Source organism: Carcharhinus amblyrhynchos, chromosome 17, assembly GCF_965287045.1.
Source record: "Carcharhinus amblyrhynchos chromosome 17, sCarAmb.v2.hapA, whole genome shotgun sequence".
Classification (NCBI taxonomy): domain Eukaryota; kingdom Metazoa; phylum Chordata; class Chondrichthyes; order Carcharhiniformes; family Carcharhinidae; genus Carcharhinus; species Carcharhinus amblyrhynchos.
The window spans coordinates 5,643,116-5,663,178 of record NC_137340.1 but is presented as its reverse complement, the minus strand read 5'-3'; the positions used below and the strand labels follow the sequence as shown (position 1 = coordinate 5,663,178).

At 40.7% G+C, this 20,063-nt stretch overlaps 2 protein-coding genes across 4 annotated transcripts in view; one reads left to right on the top strand and one right to left on the bottom strand.

Annotated features, from left to right (window-relative positions):
- Positions 1 to 10,670, top strand: part of nrbf2b (nuclear receptor binding factor 2b) — a 29,991-nt gene extending 19,321 nt beyond the window's left edge. For both annotated transcript variants that reach the window (XM_080205415.1, XM_080205414.1), the window contains 2 exons: positions 2,524 to 2,564; positions 9,451 to 10,670. In XM_080205415.1, coding sequence (XP_080061541.1) covers positions 2,541 to 2,564; positions 9,451 to 10,188 — 762 coding nt within the window. In that variant the 5' untranslated portion in view covers positions 2,524 to 2,540 and the 3' untranslated portion in view covers positions 10,189 to 10,670. The remainder of the gene's footprint in view (positions 1 to 2,523; positions 2,565 to 9,450) is intronic.
- Positions 10,671 to 11,394: 724 nt separating this feature from the next.
- The window catches only part of jmjd1cb (jumonji domain containing 1Cb), a 298,027-nt gene continuing 289,358 nt past the window's right edge, over positions 11,395 to 20,063 (bottom strand). For both annotated transcript variants that reach the window (XM_080205413.1, XM_080205412.1), the window contains 2 exons: positions 16,008 to 16,142; positions 11,395 to 12,387 (listed from right to left, as the gene is read on the bottom strand). In XM_080205413.1, the coding sequence (XP_080061539.1) occupies positions 12,295 to 12,387; positions 16,008 to 16,142 (228 nt within the window). In that variant the 3' untranslated portion in view covers positions 11,395 to 12,294. The remainder of the gene's footprint in view (positions 12,388 to 16,007; positions 16,143 to 20,063) is intronic.

Here is a 20,063-nt window from a genome sequence, read left to right as displayed (position 1 = left end):
AATTGGTGCAAACTCGGGCCTATTGGATCATCCAGATATTAGACAACAAGGAAAAATCAGGTGAAGGGGTTGCTTCCCCATAAGGGAGGCAGCTAATTTCACAATCCATTTTTAATCCTTGTGGCTGTCAAGGTATTTCAGCAGCTTCAGAACCAGGAACGTGGAAATCTGCTTTCTAGTATGTTAAAGGGAGGTTGAAGTCCCCAGCCTCTGTGTAGATGCTCACATGTTTGAAATAGGTGCCTTCCATAAAATAAGATAAAGCTAAAGAAAAATTGCCTCAATTAAAATGGGTATTTATTTTGCTGTGAATAAAGTAGCCCTATCCTGTTCCAAAATCCTAAAAACAGGGAACTCTTTTGGCCTCCTGGTCCAAGGAATGATGTAGTTGCCATGAGGGGATGCAACAAAGATTGACCAGATTGATTCCCAGGTTGGTGGGATTAACCTTTGAGGAGATATCGAGGAGACTGAGCCTTCGTTCCCTGAAGTTCAGACGAATGAGAATGATTTCACTGAAACATACAAAATTCTTTACAGAAATTGGCAGTGTAGATGCAGGAAGGGTGTTCTCCCTTACTGGGGGTGACGAGGAGGTGGTGGAGGCAATGGTGGCGTTCTGGAATAAGGGATGAACCATTTAGGACTGAGATGAGGAATTTCTTCACTCAGAAGTTATAAATCTTAGGAATTTTCTATCCCAGAGGGCTGGGGAAGGCAGGGGTGCTTAGTCATTGAGTATATTCAAGATAGATCCCTAGATATTAAAGATATCAGGGGAACAAGCGTAGTGCTGGAAAATGGCGTTGAGGTAGATGATCAGCCATGATCTAGTTAATGGCAGAGAAGATTTGAGGGGCCGAATGGCCACGTTTTTCCAATGTTCTTCCCCAGAAAAAGGCAGTAATTCATTCACAGCCTAAAATGTGGTGGTGCCAATGTTGTATTCCAGCTGGAAACATGCTGTTGGATTTAGGGAATATTTATAAAGCATTGTATAATCGCTTTCTTTGTTTGTACCTTGCACTGAAAGCCTTCAGTCAACCATGTTGATTTGATTTTGATTTGATTTATTATGGTCACATATATTAGTACACAGTGAAAACATACTGTACATGAGGATGAAAAGGAGTGTGTGTTGAATGTTACAGTCACAGATGGGGTGCAGAGAAAGATCAACTTAATGTGAGATAGGTCCACTCAAGTCTGATGGCAGCAAGAGGAGAAGCTGTTTTGAGTTGGTTGGTATGTGTCCTCAGACTTTTATATCTTTTTCCCAGTGGTAGAAGAGAGAATGTCTGGGGTGCGTGGGATCCTTGATTAATTTGGCTTCTTTTCCAAGGCAATGGGAAGTGTAGACAGTGTCAACAGATGGGATGCTGGTTTGAGTGATGGCTTGGACTATGTTCACAGTCCTTTGTAGTTTGTTGTGGTCTTGGACAGAGCAGGACTCATACCAAACTGTGATACAACCAGTGGGCTTTCTTAACTATAGTGTCTGCATGGAGGGATCATAGCAGTTATTCGTGATCTGGACATCTAGAAACTTGAAGCTCTCAACCGTTTCTACTTTCTCCCCATAGGTGTAGTCAGGAGCATGTCCTCCACTAAGCTTCCTGAAGTCGATGACCATCTCCTTTGTTTAGTTAACATTGAGGGAGAGATTATTGTCTGGCACCAGTTCACTAGATTGTCTACCTCATTCCTGTATTGTGTCTTGTCATTGTTTGAGATCCGACCCACAACGGTGGGTGTTATCAGCAAACTTGAAAATTGATTCGGAGGGGAATTTGGCCATACAATCAGAGATGTATAAGGAGTATAGTAAGGAGCTGAGGACAGAGCATTGTGGAGCACTGGTGTTGAGGATGATCATGGGGGAGATCTTATTGACTATCTTTACTGACTGTGGTCTATGGGTTAGGAACTCGAGGATCCAGTTGCAGAGGGAGGAGCCGAGCCCCAGGCCACGAAGTTTGGAGATGAGTCTCGTAGGAATACAGGTGTTAAAGGCTGAGCGGTAGACTGACTATCTAGTTGAGTGTAGGGCCAGGGAGATTGTGTCTGCTGTGGGCTTGTTGCCCAGTGTTTAGCTACAAATCAGATGGAGTCATGTGGTCAAATACTCGTTATCCAGTCTTTGGCTGAACTTTAAACCTATGTCCATTTGTTGTTATACATGAGTGTTTATTGATGTGAATGATTGGTAAATGTTTAAATAAATATGCATATGAACTGTGTTGCCCTCGAGTGTATTAAGATATTTTCTACTGAGAGTCATGCATGCGGATAGGACGCAATTTCCATAATCAAACCTGTGGTCAGTCAATGATTTCACTTGGACAGCACAGCAATTTATTCACTTTAGGAATGCCTTAAAGGGCTACTGTTATCTGTAAATTCCTGTTGTGATTTTAAATCCTATGCGGTTGCTTTATGAAGTGTGCTTTTGTGAAGTGTGGTCCAGTGTGACTTGATAAAGGGATGTATGATCCACTGACTGTGTTACTTCCTTCCGTACAGATCATCTTGGAGAAGCGATGAAACTAACACAGTCAGAACAGGTACGTAAGGAAACCTGCACCATTCACTCACATTTTGTTACGTCATACAGCCTACGCTCTACTGATCCAATATTAGTTGTGTTCACTATAGTGCTCCAATATACTGTGTGACTGCAGTTCAGCGGGAATCTTCAGCTCTATTTCCTTTCCTAGTTCTGGTCTATCTTCAACTGCAGGGACTTTGCTTTGGCTGGAATGCAGTTGCCCAGATGCTTACACTCCTTTGCTATCTCCTACACATGACTATTTTCCATGTGTAAGCCAAGGCAATGAGTGTTGGTTGACAGGCTGTTTGATTTGGACACATCAAAACAAGAGCTTATTATAGAGTTCTCATTATATATGCACTGGCAAGGGACATTCATTGGAACGTGGGCAAGGCCCTAAGCCAGTAATCCCCATTTTCCCTTCAAGAAGAACAGGACTGGAATTGAATGACCAACAGTGTATTGTCTATAGCATTGCGCTGGAATCCTTCAGGTATTTTTACGCAGTGGTTGAACTTTTAAAAATGCTTTTGGCATCGATCTCCTACATCGTGTAAGAAAGAAAACTGCAGCCAAGTTGGCCCAGACTGTTCTGGTGTGTTCTTTGCAGCCACATCAAGAACAGCCTAGCAATGATGTGGATGGTGCTTCACTGCATACATTTCTTGGCTGGAATTGATGTGTTGTGGAAAAATCAGAAGCAAGTAATACCTTTTTGAATTAAATTTTGTATTCTCGTTAAACTGAGTTCACAATGGTGATTTTATGGATATCAGTTACCCAAAAATTCACCTGAGGATTTAAGGTATTACAGCTGTCAATGTGCGCACACGCGCATACCCATGCACAGGTCTGTCTGTGCACGTGCATTTGCATGTGTGAGCACGCGGGTGTGTGCGTGTGAGGCATATTTCTTTTTGATCTGTTGTTGGGCCTAGAATCAGTGCTGCCCAGGCAGCCATGTTTTATCCAGATGGCCAAAGCCAGGTCAGAATTGGGCCCAGTTTCAGCACATTGACTAAGTTGCCAGAGCCTCCACATGCAGCTCACAAGAGAGATAATTTCAACCTGTTTGTGCCCTGGGCAGCCTGCTCTAGGCTGAAATCCAGTGAGAGGGGACAATGGGAAGGGGGCCGATGCTGGCAGCTGTGGCCATTGGGAATGTGCAGTGGCTGGGTGGAGCAATTCTCCCAGCTACACTTTACCTTTGAGTTGAGCCCTTGCCAAGTTACATTCAAGTTGGAAAACCTGAGAGGGTATTTGCCCCAGTCAGGGCAATCCCAATGTCCCTGAGGGATCCTTAACATGGTATTTGGCCTGTTGTATATAACGAAACGAGTGCAGTTTGAAATGGCCATTTGCAAATTCTGAGATGACCTGAAGCCAGTTATTTATTGGAATTTTTTTAGACAAACAAAGTTCTTTATTACCCCCATTTTCATCCAGAAAACAGGTGTAAAGGTGACCAATTTCTGTGGATCATTGGTTCTAAGCTGAAGTGTTATAGCTTTAGAATCTCATTGTGACCTAATGGTGTGTGCTGGGAAAGTTTTCCATGTCCCACACATTGATGCTTGTTTGAAGTGATGGATTTTTGAGGAAATGTTCATCTGATTTCCTTTTCTCATGCTTTTAAAATCTTTATTTAACCTTTTGTACTTTGGAGTCCTTCCACTCTAGACATGATCATTTAGTGCAGTAATCTATTTTCACACAGTGACACTAGTAATCAGTTCCAGAAAACCAACTCTGCTGTAAAATGCACCTTGTCAATGACTTGGTTTATTGTTCTGCAGCTTTTAATTTCCCCTCTGACTCCAGAGGGCGATGTGCTCACAGCTAAAGTCCAGTGAAGAAAACAGTCTCTTCCCAATTTTGTGTATTTGGATCCCATGTCCAGTATAACAATCAACCAACATTCTTAATTTATTTACAAGTAGGCTTACATTAACACTGCAATGAAGTTACTGTGAAAATCCCCTAGTCGTCACACTCCTGGCACCTGTTTGGTACACTGAGGGAGAATTTAGCACGGCCGATGCACCTAACCAGCGCGTCTTTCAGACCGTTGGAGGAAACCCGCACAGACATGGGGAGAACGTGCAAACTCCACACAGGCAGAGGCCCAAGCCAGGAATTGAACCTGGTCCCTGATGCTGTGAGACAGCAGTGCTAACCACTGTGCTACCTATACAAGAATCGACAAAGCAAACAATCAGATTGTCCTGTACTCAATTTCCAGAATTATCCCATTGTTCTGGAGCCCATGCATATCAGGAGTTGTAGTCCTTGGCTTCAACTAACAGAGTAAATTTAGAAATTCTGGTTCCCTCACAGCATGTGGCAGATCATGTGGGATGACCTTTGCATTCTGCTGCCTCTCTACAAGGCAATAAATACCATGCCATTGACTAGTAAAGTGTTCAGGCTAAAAGTTGTGGCTAACAGTAATCAGGTTATTTATAGACTGAGCAATACAGACTAACACAAACATTACAGGTAGTACTGTCCTTAAAACATTAAGTCCAGGAAAGTTCTGTAGTACCTGTCTCCAGATGAAGCTTTTTGTGGATTGATCACCCTTTTGGATGAAAGTAGCATTTTTAGACTTTTATGATACAAAGTTTAAGTTAAATAATGTCCATTTCTAATCCATGGAGTAAAGATCTTGAGCAAGAAGGGGAGGTTATAGGGAGTGCCACAGCTTTTGTACCATTTCCAGCTTTCCGAATGTGCTATCACACCATTGGATATTAAAAATGTTTTTGGAATGCACCACAGCTCAACACACCATCTAGTCCCACGTATGCCATGGGAATAATGCACATTTGTCTTTGGCAACACCTAGTTTGCCAGTTTTCCAAATCAAAGTACTATTTTAACTTTAGACACTGGCAAACATTGGATCAGAAATCTGCCTCTGTTACGGATGTGGCCCAGATAAACAGCACATATCTTACAGATTCTTACCACTTGTTAGAACCACAGCTTATTTAGAGTCATAAAGATGACGGATACAGCACAAACAGGCCCTTCGGCCCAACTCATCCATGCCGACCAGGTTTCCTAAACTGAGCTACTCTCATTTGCCTGTTTGGCCCATATCCATCCAAACCATGCACCTGTCCAAATGCCTTTTAAATGTTGTAATTGTACCTGCCTCTACCATTACCTCTGGCAGCTCATTCCAAATTGCACCACCCTCTGTGAAAAAGTTGTCCCTCACGTCACTTTTAAATCTTTCCCCCTCTCACCTTAAACCTCTAGTTTTGGAATCCCCTAACCTGGGGGAAGGATCTTGGCAATTCACTTATCTATGCCCTTCATAATGTTATAAACCTCAAAAAAGGTCACAGCCTCATCCTCCTACACTCCAGGGAAAACAATCCCAACCTATCCACCCTCTCCTTATAATCCAAGCTTTGAGAATATTTTCCTGCTGCTGATATCTGTAAGTTCTTCCCCAATAGCAATTACAAATGCCATGAAGTAGCTCTGGGGTTCCAGAGTTTACTGGATTCCAGAACGTATATTTAACAATCCCACCAACCAGTTTTCAGGGAAAAACTGTTTTATTCGGACGTAAATTTATAAATGACATTAACAAGTTGTTCTGGATGCTGCATACATAAATTCTGCAAATCTGCCACTTATTTACATGCGAACAGTAGCCATCTGGAATGTGCCAGAGTCTGTCACAGGTTGTGAGTACCCAGTTGTTAAGGAGGTTTAATTCCCACTGTTATGTACCTGCTGAACAGTAGTGTGACCCAGGGCTGTATCAGTAAAACTCCCTTGCTTTCTCAACCAAAGTACTCGTGTCTTTTGCACAAGTTTATGATCAATCTCACAAAAGGAAGACAAGGTTAATGTTACCAAATTTAGATGGAGTTTGGTTTGAGACACAAGCCAGCTTTATTCCTCGAAAAACTGGCAGTTACAGGACAATAGAAGTGATCAGAGTTCAGTTGCTAGAGCTTGCACTCAAATAATAAAACAAAACAATGACCTTCCTGTTGGGTTGTCTTGCCTGAACAGTCTCCCTGAGTTTCATTGACCATGATGTGGGAATGCCGGCGTTGGACTGGCGTAAACACAGTAAAAAGTCTGACAACACCAGGTTTTAGTCCAACCTATTTATTTGATAATATACTCACAAGCTTTCGGGGTTAGCCCCTTCGTCAGGTGAATGGAGAGTTCTGGCCTCAGACAGAGCATATAAAGCACAGACAGTTTAGAGATTACTGATTAGAATGCGAATCCTTACACCTAACTTGCTGTTCAAGACCTGAAGTGGCTGATAATGTGAGTGGTTCAGGTCTTGAACAGCAGGTTAGGTGTAAGGATTCGCATTCTAATCAGTAATCTCTAAACTGTCTGTGCTTTATATGCTGTGTCTGAGGCCAGAACTCTCCATTCACCTGACAAAGGGGCTAACCCCGAAAGCTTGTGAGTATATTATCAAATAAATAGGTTGGACTAAAACCTGGTGTTGTCAGACTTTTTACTTTCATTGACCAGTCATGGGACAGAGTAATTTTCACTTTGTGGTCTTCTGCTTCCTGATTGTGCAGCAAGCTTAATATTAAAGAAATAATCAAAATTATCTCAACACAATGGGCTTACAGTGATTATTCCTCAGAAGCAAACCACCAATTTAATTACAGTTTGTCTCAGGAAGACACTTAAAGAATTATTTGTCTGATTTTTGAATCTGCAGTTTAATGGGGGAGTCTGCCCTTTTAAATTTAATTCATTAAAAGCAAACTTTGATCAAAAAAAGTTTTAAACCACTCATACCTAAGGTTTTTCTTTGATTAAAATAGTTAAATAATCCTAAAATATTCTCTCTCCTAAAATCCTTTACCTTCCCAAATCCACTTCCCTATTCATCCTGAACATGAGGTAATGCTGCAACTTTATAGGTCCCTTGTCAGGCCCCACTTGGAGTACTATGCGCAGTTCTGGTCGCCTCACTATAGGAAGGACGTAGAAGCTATTGAAAGGGTACAGAGGAGATTTACAAGGATGTTGCCTGGATTGGGAGGCATGCCTTATGAAGTTAGGTTGAGGGAGCTGGGACTCTTCTCCCTGGAGAGACGAAGGTTGAGAGGCGACCTGATAGAGGTTTATAAAATGTTGAGAGGAATAGATAGGGTGGATTTTCAGAGGCTATTTCCCCGGGTTGAAATGGTTGCTACGAGAGGACACAGATTTAAGGTGCAGGGAAGCAAGTACAGAGGTGATAAGAACATAAGAAATAGGAGCAGGAGTAGGCCATCTAGCCCTTCGAGCCTGCCCCGCCATTCAATAAGATCATGGCTGATCTGTTGTGTCTCAGTTCCACATTCCCGCCCTCTCCCCATAACCCTTAATCCCCTCACTTATCAAAAACCCATCAACCCGCGTCTTAAAAATATTTAGCGAGGCAGCCTCCACCACCTCAACGGGCAGAGAATTCCAGAGATTCACTACCCTTTGAGTGAAGAAGTTCCTCCTCAACTCCGTTCTAAACCGCCCCCCCTTTATCTTGAGGCTGTGCCCCCTAGTCCTACTGTCCTTTCTGAGCGGGAAGAGCCTCTCCACCTCTATCCTTTCCATCCCATTCATCATCTTATACGTCTCAATGAGATCTCCCCTCATTCCTCTAAACTCTAACAAGTACAAGCCTAGTTTATTCAGACTCTCCTCATAGCTCAACCCCCTCAACTCCAGTATCAGCCTAGTAAACCTCCTCTGCACTCCCTCCAAGGCCAAATATGTTAGGGGTAAGTTTTTCACTGAGGGTGGTGAGTGAATGGAATCGGCTGCCGTCAGTGGTGGTGGAGGCGAACTCGCTGGGGTGGGGTCTTTTAAAAGACTTCTGGATGAGTATATGGGATTGGGGGTTATAGATAGGTCTTTGGATTGGTAGATATTGATGTGATCGGTGCAACTTGTGGACCGAAGGGCCTGTTTGTGCTGTAGTGTTCTATGACAAAAACTAAAATTGAGTATTACTGAAAAAGGATGCATGCTGTTGAAGCTTCTTGTCTTGTACTCATCAGGACAGATTTGCAAGAATACTGACTTTAAAGGGCACAGCAATTTTTTCTTCTTAAGTGTGCTGATCGGTGTGTAAGTGGACTTTAGGAGAATGCACCAGGGAACAGTTTCCTGCTGAGCTTTTGTTTAAATTTAAACCAGGCAGGTCACTCATGAACCAGGGAATGGCTGTCCTCCAAACTTTTGAAAAAGGCTTGGGGTGTCGGCCATTGCTTGGTTCATTCCCCATGGCAATTCTCTGACCAATCAGAGTCGACATGCCTAGTTTCAATTTAAGCAAAGGTTTGACAGTTGACTGTACCCTGGTGTATTCTCCATGCAGCATAAATTGTTGTTCCCTTTACAATTAGTATTCTTGTGAATCAGTCCTGATGAGTGTAAGATGAAAAGCTTCAACAGCATGTCTCTTGCAAGCAGTATTTAAGTTTGACTTGACTGTAACAACTGAACTGTTCCTGAACAAGAAAGTGAGTATGTGGCCTGGACCGGATCTTTAGCACCTGTTTCACTGGGAGTACTGTCTCCAGAATGTCAGGTTGGCCTGAGGAAGCAGTATTTCCACTCACTAGTTGGCTCCTATCCAGACAGCAGCAGGCTGGATGTGGATTTAGCTTTGGCCATCCTGCTTCTGACCAGTGATCTGGTGTTGTAACAGAAGTGTAAATGTTGGTGTTTTCCACTAACACCAGGGAGCTACTTGAACTCAGCCAGCTGGAGTAGTGGATATAAGCTGCAGCACTAACCTGCTGTTTATCTTTACCATACTGTTTTCTTTTTAAATATAATTACTGAAATGTTTATTATACAGACTTATTTCTGTCCCCTGCTAATAAATGACTGCTTTGACTGTACAGGCTCTATTGTCATTGGATCTACAGAGAGACAGTCATATCAAACAGCAGCATCTAATCCATGAAAGGTGGAAGAGAGCTAAAAGAGAAGAGAAGCTGAGGACTCAGATACTCCCCACAGCAGCAGACAGGGAAGCTGATCCCCAGTTACCAATCAAACCATTCTCCGAGGAATCTGATGGTCAGGAGATGCTTTCCACAAGTGCAGAAATGAGTAGCATTAACCAGGAGGAATATCTGAGGCAAATTCGGAACTCCTGTGATAGGGAACCAGACACACTCCTCTTTTTGCTGGAGAGAAAGCAGTTTCCTTCAAACACGTGTCCAGTGAATAAAGCTCCTAAAGATGACAAGACAAGGTTAGAGGAGCAAGAGATGAAAATATCTGAACTGAAAAGACTTGTTGATGTACTTACAGCTGACAACGAGAGACTAAAGAAGGAAAATAAGCAGCTAAAGGCAGAGAATGCGCGACTTAGAAAGTCCCCGTTGGAGAAGGAATTGGACGTGGACTCAGACTTTGTGAAGTCAGATTTGTGGTGCATCAGTCAACCGTCCGATAACGCTACCAACGCAGGGAAAGCGAAAGACATTCCAATACCCAACCTTCCTCCTTTGGAAATGCCAATCCAGAACATTTCATTGGATGACCTTCCTCTTTTAGAACTTTCCGAGGAGGTTGCGTGTAATCTGAAAGAACCATTGGACAACCAAAAGAAAACCTCAAAGGACAAACTATAGGGAGCATACTTGCATTAAAAAAAAGTTTGTTAAAAATAAGTGGTACAGTGCCTCAAAATAGCAATTAATGTTCCTGTTGTATATACGAGTGGCAGGTGACTGTTGTCAGTCTGTATAATTTTCTCATTCAGATGGATAGGGGCTCTGTTTACATTCGGGTAACGCTCCAATCAGTCTGTGCCACTCGATGAACTCAATGTGATGCAAATTTCAAAGCCAATCAGGAACATTAATGTATTTCTACTGTATGATGAGGGAACCAAATCAACAACTTTTACTTCTGAATGATCAGTTTACATTACAGTAATTGGGGTGCATCATTGTATACCTTTTTTATTGTTTTCTTTCAGTCTAAACAAATTATTGTGTGATATGAATTGTCTAAAGATGAACTGTAACTTTTTTGCTGCATGAATGAAAAAGATTAGTGTCGGTATTTGATTTGCAGATCGAATAATTAAATAAAAATACAATCCTTACAATTTGATTTCCTGGAACTTTTATTTCTGCTTTGAGTGCCATGGTTGTGCAGTTAATCTCATTTCCCCTCAGCAGGTTGGAGTTTGAACGTGATGTGATCACCTACCAGAATTTCAAAAGGAAATTAGGCAAGATAGAGGATAGCTTTTGCTTGAAGGGTTAGAACAGGAACAGGCCCTTCAGCCCTCCAAGCCTGTACTGACCATGCTGCCCAACTTAACTAAAACCCATATCTCTCTATTCCCATCTTGTGTATTTGTCAAGACCCCCCTTAAAAGTCACTATTGTATCTGCTTCCACTACCTCTCCTGGCAATGCATTCCACGCACCCACTACTGTTTAAAAAAAAAGCTGCCTTGTACATTTCCTTTAAACCTGTGTCCCCTAGTAATTTCACCCTGGGAAAAAAGCTTTGACTATCCATGCCTCTCAATCTTGTAGACTTCTCAGGTCACCCCCCCTCAACCTCCATCATTCCAGCAAAAACAAACCAAGTTTCTCCTCATAGCTAATGCCCTCCATTGTGGACAACATCCTGGTAAATCTTTTGTTGCTGCCCCATAGGCATCAACCGATGGAAACAAAATAGTGATTTCAATCTCAAAGCTAGACTCCATAAACAACAATGTGAGGCTTTAAACTCTATTGTAATCCAAAATGCAAGTGTCTCACTATAAACACAGAAGAAATTTGTAAAAACATTCATTATAAAAGCCATAAGATCTTTACACAGTAATTGTACAAGAATTAACCCATCCTTAAAAAAAAGTATTTCTTAAAACCATGTGTGATTGAGAGCAGATTCAAATATAAAATAACAGACAGAACATGTAAATTCAGATATCTGATAAATCAATTTTATTGGAAAATGTAAAACCCCTTTCAATTTCAATGTACAAAGCATGTAACACTTGTACTTTAACAAACTGAAGCAAGCTATGTTTTAAAAAAATACATAATTGAATGTATATATTTATATGTATTTACATAGAATATCAACTTTCTTGGTAATAAGTCATTTTGCTTGCAAAAGTTCACCATAACAAATTTAACAAGACAACTGAATAAATTACAGCTTTGTAAATGTTTAAATTTTTACAATGAATACTTAATAAAAAGCTGATGTGTGTAGTATACTCATCCAGTCATTTTATAGTAAGGAACTTCAGAATATGTCATTATTTGGCAGTACTTTAAGATATGACATGGATAGCTGTGCGATTCAGCAATAAAAAAAATAGGCATAGCTGGTAATTGCGTCTGCCCTCTCACAGTAACTGTCTCAATGTAGTGAAAAATATCCATTTTAGCAAAGTAAAACTGTACAAATTCATGTTTACATTAGATCTATAATAGGCATAAAATTCTGTAACGTTTTGTCCAAAAATAAATACATTTTCATTTTTAAAATGTACAAATATAATACATGGAACAGCACAGTGCTAGTTTCCTGCATATTATTAGAGGCTAGTTTGTTTTGTATAATTACATTAATTTTGATGCATTGGCCAATGTATTACAGGAGCCACAACACTGTTGTAACCACAGTTACAAATTTTCTTGGCACTGCTGATGTGTTTTTTTTTTAAACAAACGATCATGTAAAGTCACGAAACAGTGAAAACATTAAGCATTCTGTTGTGTACTTAACAACTTTTCTTCATGCATTCTCAGAATTCCCACAGCGTCTTTAACCGAATGGTAAATTATATTTTTTACCTGTAAACAAATTCCAACATTAGTTTCCTTGATTCATTTCTCTAATCAGTAGTTTAAAATGATCACCATTTTTAAAAAGGTACAAGAGATGACTTTTAGTAGATTTGGGCTTTTAAAAAATTGGAAATTATATTAGGGCAATTGATTCATAGTATATTAATTAGGCACAATTAAATCTAAGTTACATCAAATAACAAAACATGCACATTATTTTCTGAAATAAAGTCCATAAATCAGATAAAACCAGTTATTTTAGTCAACTGCTTAAGTCTGTTTAATTTAAGTTCATTTCTATGTATCGCACTGTGATTAACAAGAATCCTGTTTAATCTACAATCACTACTGAAAAAGGATTTGTCAGGGTGATATTTCACGGTCAGTACTATATCAATAGAGCTACACTGGAGATTGGAGTAGCTTTGTTTCATTAATGTGATATTAGCATTTCAGCACAGTATGCGAAGAGAGAATTAAACAATTATATGACTCATGGTGATAAATTTGCCAACAGTTTAGGGTTTAAGTGCTTGAAACGTGAGGTAACACACTGCACTCTAATGGTTCTGATGAAAACTATTAAGGGGTGAATGCTCTGGGCGATGGACATCATCCAAACTTCATGCCATTTTACAAATTATTATTCCAGTCTCTCTAACAATTGAATCCTGCAACAGTTCCTTTACATACTCTGAATAACAACCAATAAAAGCTATTCAGTGGAGTCAATCGGACGCAGGTAGATCAATCTGTTTACCTGAAAATGGGAAATGGTGGTGTTGCATTTATACTACCAACAGATGGCAATGTTACATTATGAATCAATGGCTCAATTCCTGACATTTAAATGGAGTTAAAACTTATTTTCAACAGTTAGACCAATATTCTTGTTGGAAATCAACAGCTCAATAATATTTCCAACTGGATAACATCGCAGGCAAAATTCAATACGTGGAAATACAAGGTTTTTAATTCCGAGGGAGAAGTGACAAGACACACAAAAAGAAACGTGTTATAGTTTGCCTTTACGGCCCTCAGGACATCTCAAAATATTATTTCACTAAAGTACAGTCACTGTTGTAACCTAAGAAATAGGATGACCAAGTTAGACACAATAGGGTCCCGAAAATGGCCAGATAATCTGTAATGTTTGAAGGGTAAAAAAATATTGGCCAAGACACAATGATGTTGGACTACTGAGGGAAGTTGGAAGGCAAACTGGAAGAGATATGCACAGCAACAAGGTAAACAAATGGTGCTGAGCTGTACTGTCATATTGCACAGTCCATGAGCTAGGCTGTCCGACTGAAATTGCATTGTATGCAATGAGACAGTGGAAAGATCCACAACATGGAAGCTGTTTTTTGCAGAATTTTGCAGCACAGGATGTGGCCATTTGGCCCATCATATTTGCACTGAAAGAGGTACTCAGCTAGTCCCATTCTCCAGTCCTATTTCCATAGCCCTCTGAACTGGTGCTGGACTAGGGGCATTTCACAGCAACTTCACTGCAGTGTTAATGTAAGCCTTGGGACTAATAAATAAACTTTTAACAAATTAAACTCTAAGTCTGTCACTTTCAAATCTCTTTTGAAGCCTCCTATGGAATCCACAAAGAAAGAAAATTGAGTAAAAACCTAGACTCTTCAGCTCCGAAAGGAGACAAGTAAGGGGAACTGTAGAGAATGGACTTCACAACTATAGAATGATCAACTGGAATTCTGTAAATAAACAATCCAGTGGTGTATTTCAGATTAAATGTTAACTGCAAGACAAGGGTACAACAAAACATCCAATAATGGGAACACTGAGCACCTTGGATCTTTGTAGTGGCTCAGTGCACAGCACTAAATGTTCCATTCATTTCCATCTGAAGAGAATTCCTTCCCAAAAATTCTAAGCAGCAACAATTATTTAAGACTTGAAATGAGGGATTCGTGTATGATCCCACCGTTCTCCTTGTAAGATACTGCTTTAGAATGCCACAGTGCAAAATGACTCATTTGACCTGTGTTTACTGGCAGGAGTGGGGGAGGAATGTCATCTGGACATGTGCTGATTCAGGGCAATTCAGCTGATGTAACTGAAGACAATGGTACTATCCACAAGGATTCAGTGCAAGGATGTGTGTGTGTGTTTGTCTGTCTGTCTGTGTGTGCGCGCACAGATAATGGAGGGAAGGACAACGGAGGGGGAAGCACAAGGGAAGAGATGGGGTTGGGGCATAGAGCAGAGTGGAGGAATGAGGAGAAAGCAGAGCAAAGGAAGGTGTGGAGCAGGGGAGGAGGAACAAGGAGGAAGGAATGGTACAAATGGCAGAGAAGGAACAGGGCGGAGTTGGGGGGGGGCAGTACGAGGAGTGGTTTGAGAAGTGGGGAAAGAGTAGCATGAAGGGCAAGAAGGAAAGGACAAGGAGCTAAGGAGGGGACGGGGGAAAGCCGAGGCATCAGAAGTAGTACAAGGAGCAAAAGGTGGGAGCAGCCGGAAGAGCTCCAGTGGAAAAAGGGCAGTAACTGAGGACACAGATTTAACCTAACTGGTAAAGAATCAGAGATGAGATGTGAAAACCACTTTATTTAACCAGAATTCAGATCCAGAATACGATGCCCAAAAGGATGGTGAAAGCAGATTCAATAACTTTCAAAAGCGAATTGGACAAATTTGTTAAGAGAAATCTTACAAGATTATGGCCAAAAGCAGTGAGTATGGGATTAAATAGAAATTCTATCAAAGAACCAGTAGAGGGACAATGGGAAAAATAGCCTCCTTTTGTGCTGTTTCATACCAAAATATGAAGTGCGTTTAGCTGTGTCGTGTGTGAAGTATTTTCTCCTAAAATTAGTGCATGTATCTAGAACAGTGTTGCTATAGCCATACCCGTGGCTGGTCAATAAATTCTACTGATCCAGACTATTGGAAACCAAGTACCTGCAAAAGAATTAGTGTGTCTGAAAGCATATGGAAAATTCATGTACAATTCCAATGATGCATTGTGGAGGAGGATGGGTGGTTGAAAAAAGGTGGTGAGGAAAGAGAAACACTTCACTTTTCCATGTCCCAGATATCAGATGCCAAGATACAGCTTGGGCAGCCATAAAAACACTGCTTAATGTAAGTGAAGTAGCAAAAAAAAAGTGGTTATTAAAATATATGAAAATGCAAACTAAGAATCCAGTAAGTAATGCCTCAATTTAACATTTGCTGATCTAAGTTTTGATTTACTTAACCTTATATCCCAGAGGAAATTATGTTTAATTTCCTAAAATTAGCACAGTGGCTGCCTCACAACACCAGGGACCTGGGTTCGATTCCCGACTCGGGTCATTGTCTCTGTGGAGTTTGCATGTTCTCCCTGTGTCTGCATGGGTTTCCTCTAGGTGCTCCTGTTTCCTCCCACACTCCAAAGATGTGCAGGTTAGGTTGACTGGCCATGCTAAATTGCCCCTTAGTGTCAGAGGAACTAGCTAAGGGTAAATGAATGGGGTTATGGAGATAGGGCCTGGATGGGATTGTGGTTGGTGTAGACTCAATGAGCCAAACAGCCTCCTTCTGCACTGTAGGATCCTATGATTCTACGAATTGGAACCAACTTGCCAAATGATTGGAATCAGGAAAGTCAATACCTGGAGCTTATCCTCATAGTTTATCTCGTGTTTTGACTGGTGTCTCAGCTCCTGTGTTAGATGGAAAGACTGTACCGTGTGCTCTGGTGACACAAAATCTTCCGAGACCTGAATGCAACTGTTAATACTCTGCATCTGAAAAGTATAAAACAAAACACTGTTCCACCAGCCACCATTACACGATAACTAAATTATGCACATGTCTGACTTGGCAACACACACTTTCTTCACAAAAACACAATGGAGGACTCCACCCTAAAGCATGCTGAGACCAGTGTGCTAGTGAACCAAATAACTAGGGCAGTACAGTATACAGGAATTTAAACTCAATGGAGTAAAGAAAGGAAGAATTTGGGAAAGTCGTCACAAAAATTACCAAAAATGTAAAGCAGAGTTGTGATTTGGATAAAAATTAACAGAACGGATCTGGAGAGTAACCAAAGGCATTAAGAGACTAAGGTTACATCAGGAACAACAGAAAAAAAGCGAAAATTAAAATCTCTATCAAGTTAAATATTCACAACAAAATATATGAATTAACAACACAGAGAGAATGACCCAGTAGCCCTAAAGGAGGCTGGGGTTCCAGAGTGACTAAATATTCCAGAATACTTGACTTATACAGGGGATAGGAAGTGTCAGCACTGACATGCAAAAGAAAATCAAGATAGTTAGACCTGTTAGGAGTCTTCTGAGGTTTTAGCACTCAGACTAGGTAAGAGGGAGGTAGTAGGTGTAGTATATTTGTATTTTCAACGAGCATTCAGTAAAATTCCACACAAGAGGATTTTGCACCAAGTTAGTGCTCGTGGGATTGGCATGAGACAATTCCTTCATCCCAATATACAATCTTTTAGAATACTTTAGAGACTGTAAGTGTTGGTATTTGAAGAAGCCTGGTGTCCTTCTGCAAGGATGCAACCCATCTGGTCCAGGAGAATTTTTGACCTTTAGCCCTATTAATTTCCCTAATACTTTTGCGATTACATTTATTTCTGAGCCATGCCCCCCCCCCCCCCCCCCCCCCCCAGTGTTAACATCTAGATACAACACACATATAGGAAAGCCATACTGTAGGACACAGAATAAATCAAGAGGTAATGAGGGCACGTAAAAAAGGCAGCACGTTAATCACGGTGACTTTAATCATCATGTGGATTGGAAAAATCAGATTGGCAAAGGTAGCCATAAAGAATAATTCTAAGAACAATATGTTGTGGATCCAACCAGGGATCAGGCTATTTTGAATCTATTAATATGTAACTAGGTAGGTTGAATAAACAATCCTAGAGTAAAAGAATGCCTCAGAAGCAGTGACCATAACATGTTTGAATTTAGCATTCAGTCTGAAAGTGAGAAACCTGGAAACTTAAACAAGGGCAGTTACAAGGAATGAGGGCAGAGTTGGCTGCAGTGGACTAGGAAAGGAGTTTAGCAGAAAAGATGGTTGATTAGCAATGGCAGAAGTTTAGGAAAATAGTTCATGACTCACAACTAAACTATATCCCAGTGAGGAAGGAGGATTCTAAGAAGGGGATAAATCAACCATGGTTAATTAAGGAAGTTAATTATAGTATTAAACTGAAAGGAAAAAAAAATACAATGCGGCAAAAGTCAGTGGTAAACCAGAGGATTGGGATGGTTTTTAAAACCTTCCCAACGATGACCAAAGAAAATAAAGAGGGAAAAAAATAAACTTAGCAGGCAGTATAAAAACAGACAGCAAGAGCTTCTTTAAATATATAAAAAGGAAGGCAAAAGGCCAAAAGTGCCTTACAGAATGAGACTGGGGAAATAATGATGGGGGAAACCTGAAAATGACAGTGAAGTTAAATAAATACTTTGCATCAGTCTCCACGTGAAAGACACTAACAACATTCCAAAATCAAGGGGCAAAAAAAGATTGGGGGGGGGGGGGGGGGGGCATGGCTCAGAAATAAATGTAATCGCAAAAGTATTAGGGAAATTAATAGGGCTAAAGGTCAAAAATTCTCCTGGACCAGATGGGTTGCATCCTAGGAGCTAAAGGAAATAGCTAGAGATAGTGGATGCACTCAGTGGTAGTAATCTTCCTTAAATTCTGGAAAAGTCCCAGAAGATTGGAAAACTGCCAATGTAACACTCGTATTCAGAAAAGGAAAGAGACAAAAAAAAGACAGGTAACTGTAGGCCAGTTAGCTTAACATCTGTCATTGGAAAACAGTAGAATCCTTTCTAAAGGATGTAATAGCAGAGCATTTAGAAAAGCATAATATCATCAAGCAGAGTCAGTATAGTTTCACGGAGGGGAAATCATCTCTGACAATTTATTAAATTCTTCTGAGGTGATAATGAGCAAGATAAAAAGGGGAACCTGTAGATGTAATATACTTGGATTTCCAAAAAGTGTTCCATAAGCTTCTGCACAAAGGCTACTTAATAAGAGTCCATGGTGCTGGGGGTAGTATATTACAATGGAGAAGACTGGGATAAGAGGGGCATTTTCAGGTAGACGATCTGTAACTAAAAATAATCAAGTGCCACAGGGATCAGTGCTTAGGCCACTATTATTTACAGTATGTACTAATAGCTTGGGTGAGGGAAGTAAAGGTACTATTGCCAAGTTTGCTGATGACACAAAAAAGGTGTGAAGACAAGTGGTGAGGATAACACAGTCTACTGAGAAATCTAGACAGGTTAGATGAGTGGGCAGAAACTTGGCAAATGGAATATAGTGTACAAAAATATGAAGTTATGCACTTTGATAGGAAGAATAAATGAGCTGAACATTATTTGAGTAGAGAAAGACTGCAGAAAGCTGCAGCACAGAGGGATTTGGGGATCCTGTACATAAATCACAAATAGCTAGCATACACATTTAGCAGATAATAGAGAAGGCAAACAGAATGCTGGTCTTTATTTTGACGAGAGTGGAGTATAAAATTAGTGAAGTCTTGCTGAAATTATACAAGGCACTAGTAAGATCACACCTGGAACACTGAACTATTATTAGTTCCCTTAGATACACTTGCATTGGAGACGTCCAGGGAAGGTTCACAAAGTTGAACACAGGCATAGAGGGATTGGCTTAAGGGGAGGTTGAGTCTGTACTCTCTGGAGTTTAGAAAAATGAGAGGCAACCTTATAGAGACATTGGATTCTCAGCAGACTTGGCAGGATAATTGCTGAGAGATTGTTTCTCCTTGAGGAAGAATTTAGGGCCAGAAGGCATAATCTTAGAGTAAGGCGTCACCCATTTAAGACGAGAGAGGAAAAATTTCTTCTCTTGGAGGGTTGCGAATTCTTTACTGAAGAGACTGGGTCGTTAAGTACGTTCAAAGCCGAGATAGCCAGATTTTTAATCAGTAGGGCAATCAAGGGTTATGGGGATAAAGCAGAAAAGTGGAGTTGAGGATTACATCAGATCAGTCATGATCACATTGAATGGCACAGCAGGCTTGATGGGCCGAACAGCCTATTTCTGCTCTTGTTACCTTTTATTACAGAGGCATTGGGATACAAGAATTAACCTTTCTGTAATTGTATTGGGTCCAGATATGACCATACCTGGAATGCTATGGAAGAAAAGATACACTTGCCTTGGGAGTGCAATGTAGATTCATTACTCCAATTCCTGGCATGTGGATATTGTCCTATGAGGCGAGACAGGCCTATGTTTTCTGGCATTTAGAAGGATGAGAAGTGTTTTCATTGAAACATAAAATTCTTAAAGGGATTGACGGGGTGGATGTTCAGAAGATATTTTCCCCTGAACTGGAGGGCCACGGTCTCAGAATAAGCAGTCGACTATTTAGAATTGACATGAGGTCATGAATCAAATAGTCATGAATCTTTACAGTTTTCTATCCCAAAGAGCTGTGACGTTCAATCATTCAGTACATTCAAGACAGAAACTGACAATATTTTGGAAACTAAGGGAATGAAATTTTATGGGGAATGTGCAGGGAACTGGAGTTGAGGTGGATCATCAGTCAAGATCTTGGTGAATAGTGGAGCAGTCTCCAAGACCCAAATGACCAACTGCTGCTACTATTTCTTATTCTCTGGTAGAGACTG